The sequence below is a fragment of the Triticum aestivum genome, chromosome 1D, assembly GCF_018294505.1.
Source record: "Triticum aestivum cultivar Chinese Spring chromosome 1D, IWGSC CS RefSeq v2.1, whole genome shotgun sequence".
NCBI classification, from domain to species: Eukaryota; Viridiplantae; Streptophyta; class Magnoliopsida; order Poales; family Poaceae; genus Triticum; species Triticum aestivum.
The window spans coordinates 478,555,483-478,559,825 of record NC_057796.1 but is presented as its reverse complement, the minus strand read 5'-3'; the positions used below and the strand labels follow the sequence as shown (position 1 = coordinate 478,559,825).

The following is a 4,343-nucleotide window of genomic DNA, read 5'->3' as shown; positions in this document are numbered from 1 at the left end:
TAGAAACAAATCGCGAATTAATAGATTTTCGGAAATTGAAAAACAAGAATAAAAATGAAAAAATAAAACTAAAGAAAAAATGAAAGGAAAACAGAAAAAACAAAAAAAAGAAAAACAAAAACCCGGTTCAGGGAAGGTTCTAGAACCTTCCCAAAACCGGTTGGGGTTAACCCCTAAATGGGCCGGCTCATAGAAACAGCAGCGAGCAAGGGGGTACGCGCCACGGCGCTACGCGGCGACCTACGCGCCGTATAGGCCCGGCCTGCGACAGGCCGAGCACGCGTCCTCATGGGCTGGCATGCGGCCCAAGGCCCACTTGGCCAGCTTTGGCGCTGGGCTTACGGGCCAGCCCATTTCCGGGCGTCATCCCCCCGGAGAGCAACGCGAGCCACCCAAACGGAGGGAGCTCGCCCTTCCTTCCCCGCGCCGAAATGCTGGCCGCCACCGCCGCCTGCCGCGCGCCGGCGCGGCCGCTCCCCGCCGCGCGTCCCGGCAGCAGCTACCTCCTCGGGCGCGTCCTTCTCCCCAAATGGAGAGCGCCGGCGGCGAGGAGGAGGGGACGGAGCGCGGCGGTGCGGTGCGGGCTGCTCCCCGTGGACCCGTGGGCGCCCGGCGTGGACTCCCAGAGCATCGCGTCGCAGCTCTTCGCCGTGTCGCTGTTCCCCTACCTGGGGTTCCTCTACTTCATGACCCGGTCCAAGACGGCGCCGGGGCTCACGCTCTTCGGCTTCTACTTCCTCCTCGCCTTCGTCGGCGCCACCAGTACGCGTCCTCCTCCTCCTCCTCTTCCCTTTTCGTCTCGCTGTTTTCACTTGTCAATCTAGAGTAGTTGTTGTGGTTGGGGAGCGAAAATACCTGTATGTTTCGTGGTGAACATTGTCAGTATTCAGTACCACTACCAGAGCAGAGTGGTTAGATAACTGAATGTGAATGCTACTGGACAATTTGGCCACTATCAGAAGGTTAATTTTATATGTCTAGTGAGTACAGACGATGCTGTAGAAAATCATATGCATTTCATAATGAGAAAGTGAGAACTGTCTCAGTAATTACATGAATGGTGTGGCCAGACCAAAAAAATGTGCATGCATTATCTGGCTGTCAGATACTGGGATAGTGTGAACAACTCAAAATGCCATGGCACTCAGTTTACATCTGCAAAAAATGTGTTCTGGGTCGACAGAACGTTGCAAGTGATACTGGGATAGTGTGCTGAGGTGCGTGAACACGGGGAGTTTGTGGAATGAATGAACTTAAAACACAAAATGTTCATACACTCGGAACTCGGTAACAGAGCACCAATGCAAGTTTCTATATACTGTTCCAAAGCAAATGCCTGATAGTTTTAACGATGATTAACACAAGCGTGTATTTCCTCCATTCACAAATATAAGATGTTTTGATTATTTCAATATGGACTACATACGGGCTGAAATGAATGAACAAACACATTAAAACATGTCTATATACATCTGATTCAGAGAAAAGTTAGAACATCTTATATTTGCGAACGGAGGGGGCACAAAAAAATATTGATGCTGGTTTCTTTTGGAGCAATTTTCTGTACATAATTAAGGTCATTGTAGAAGACATATGATGGCTAATGAAAACTGGTTGGATTTTGTAGAACGAAGTAAGAAGGGAAAGGGATGTTGAAATCAGTAGGGTGCGTAATCAATGAAAATGTTACTGTGTGTGTGGCACAAACGAACCAATTTGTTACTCAATTTGTGAGCCTTGCATTTCTTTTTCCTGTTGGCAAAAAGCCTTGTCATTTGATTGGGATTTAACTGTCTGAACAAAATATGTGTATGTGTCCATCAGCTGTACACATAGGTCTCTTCTATTTCAAATTATTTAGTTTCTCGCTATTTAGCTAGCTAGGAGAAAATTACCTCATCTCACTTTATTAATTATTTCCCTTTTGTTTCATGCACATTGCACGGGTCTTTTATCCCCGGAGCAGTACCTGCTGGGATATATGGTAATTGCATAATATCATCAAGTTTTCAGTGAATCTTACATACCTTTTCTGTATCCATACAATAAGTATTTACCGACACATCACCATCCTCTTACAGCCAAAGTTCATTACGGGACCTCGCTGTCTAATGTGGACTTGCTGCACGGGACGGCAGAATCGCTTCTCACCCTCACCAATCTGTTCATCGTGCTTGGGCTGAGGGGAGCCTTGAGGAACTTGGACAAAGCAGAGGAGAGCAGTCCTGAAGCTCCCCAGGACAGCAAGGAGAAGAGTTCAGTATAGGTACTCTCATCAGTTACCCCACATGGTGCTTGTAAATTGTTGGAAACCTCTGGTTTTTTGGTGTGTGTAGTGATGACATTGTACTGTAGTGACTAGTGAGTGTACATTTCTGTTGCTCAACTAGCTTATGAAGCCCCTGCTGCTGTAATAAACTGCACAGATTTGTTTTGTGCATGTGCTAATCCATAATAAATTGGAGTTATGGAGCCGCTGCTCTTCAGAGTTTTTGTAGATCAATTTGGTGTTCTTCCAGCGGCCAGTGTATAACCACTACAGTTCTACTAGTGATGGTGCTATATCTACTCTAGATATAGCTTCCATTGCGATGAATGATCACGAGTCTGAATCTAAGTACTAGTGGGAATACAGTACGATAGTGGACACGGCGCCTACAGTCTTCTGAAACTCCGGTTAGGAAAACTACATATTCCAGAACAGCTCGTCGAACTCCATGTCAGCCCCGAGGCCGCCGCCGGCAGCGTAGCCGTAGTTGCCGGCAAGCTGGCACCAGGAGTTCCCCGGCGTGTAGCAGCCGGCCGGCGAGGAGGGGAATGAGGGCGGCCTGAAGGGCTCTTCCGGCCACTGAATCCCTTCCGGCGCCACAGCCGGCGAGCTCTGCTGCTGCTGCTGTTCCTGGCCGAAGGAAGCAGGCGGCTGCTGATCCGTGCCGGCGAGGACAGCGGTGGCCTGGGCGCAGGTGTGCGCGCCGTGGTAGACGACGTCGAAGAGCAGCGGGTCGGCGGCGGCGCGCTGCACCTGCTTGGTGGCCTGGCAGCCCTGCGAGTGCCGGTGCGTGCACCGGAAGTAGGCCCGCGGGTGCGGTGCGCCGAGGATGTCCTTCTGGCCGTACTTCCGCCAGCTGAGCCCGTCGTCGAGCGGCCCGAGGTCCTGCATCGACGCCACCCGGACCTGCACCCTCGCCGCCGCCGCCTTCCTGCCGCTCCTGACCTGGCCGTTCACGCTCGCCCTGCCGCCGGCATTGCCTCCGCGCGGGCCGCTCCCGGCGAGGCGCACGGCCCGGTCGACGGACGCGGCCAGCTCGGCGCAGAGCTCCCTGGCGGCGCCCGGCGCGCCCTGGTCGCCGTCCACCCGCACCTCCAGCTCCCTTGCCATGGCCAGCAGCCCGTCCAGCTCCGTCGCCAGCGTCGCGGTCGTGTCCTCCATGCCCGGCGCCTAGTCTAGCTAATCGATCAGTGGCTGGCGAGCATGAGACGTGAGCGTGCGCGTGTGCGTGCGTGCCTGGCCGGTGTTCGTTCTTGTGATGATGATGATGAGCTTGGAGGTGACAAGGGGGGAGGAGAAGGTTTTATAGGCCCGGGGCATGTATGACCGCTGATCAAGCACTGTTCATTTTTTGTTATAATAAAGAATCAAGTACTGTTCATGGCCGGGACGGGAAATGTAAAAAAAAAAATCTGGAGCTTGGTTTGACTGAAGACCGGAGAAAAGCGCGAGACTTTGAACCGAGAAGAAAAACAGAACCACGTCACGCTCGGACCGGTCCTAGTCTCCTGTCCTCTCCCTCCCTTCTGGTCCTGGGCAAGGCCACCACCATGGGGCCGCCATGAATATACGCTCTGGTCCTATTTAGTTATCATCGCCGCACTAACCAGCGGCGTCGCTCTCACCGGATCGCCTCGTTTGGACCCATCGACGCGGCGCAGGTGAACGGGCATGGCAATGAGTGGCATATGAAATGAAGTTCACCGCGCTTTTCCTGGAAGTTTCGCGGCCGCTGCCGTCCATGGACAGACAGTAACCGCGGGGGGGAAATCCGCCTGGCGTTGTGCCGCGCCGGTACGTGGCTTGGTGCCGTCATCTCATCGCCGGACGTGCGATCGATCCGCGCCGCGGCTGGGCGGAGGAAGATGCCCGGAAGGCGGCGCGCGCGGTTGGTTGCCGGGAAGTGAGCAGTGAAAGTGGGAAGCTTTTTTTAGGCTAGGGTAGAGCCAACTTGGCCCAGGGGCACGCACGATCGCCGTGTAGCAGAGCAAGGGAAGTTTGCGCCATGTGGACTTGGCGTGCCCCGCGTACGAACAGTGACCGGACTGGATAGTACGTACAAGCCGAGCGGCTA

General features: G+C 53.5%; 2 protein-coding genes across 3 annotated transcripts; one reads left to right on the top strand and one right to left on the bottom strand.

The window, feature by feature from the left end:
• Positions 1-365: 365 nt before the first annotated feature.
• LOC123183205 (uncharacterized) lies at positions 366-2,486 on the top strand. Of its 2 annotated transcripts, XM_044595969.1 has the most exons (3): positions 366-762; positions 1,967-1,984; positions 2,082-2,486. In XM_044595969.1, exons 1-3 carry the CDS (start codon positions 432-434, stop codon positions 2,264-2,266), a joined length of 534 nt encoding a protein of 177 aa, XP_044451904.1. In that variant the 5' UTR covers positions 366-431; the 3' UTR covers positions 2,267-2,486. The 2 variants fall into 2 exon arrangements, with proteins under 2 accessions (XP_044451904.1, XP_044451905.1); XM_044595970.1 differs by lacking the exon at positions 1,967-1,984.
• Positions 2,410-3,557, bottom strand: LOC123183203 (transcription factor WRKY19). The gene has a single exon (XM_044595967.1). It carries the CDS (start codon positions 3,428-3,430, stop codon positions 2,687-2,689), a length of 744 nt encoding a protein of 247 aa, XP_044451902.1. The 5' UTR covers positions 3,431-3,557; the 3' UTR covers positions 2,410-2,686.
• Positions 3,558-4,343: the final 786 nt, after the last annotated feature.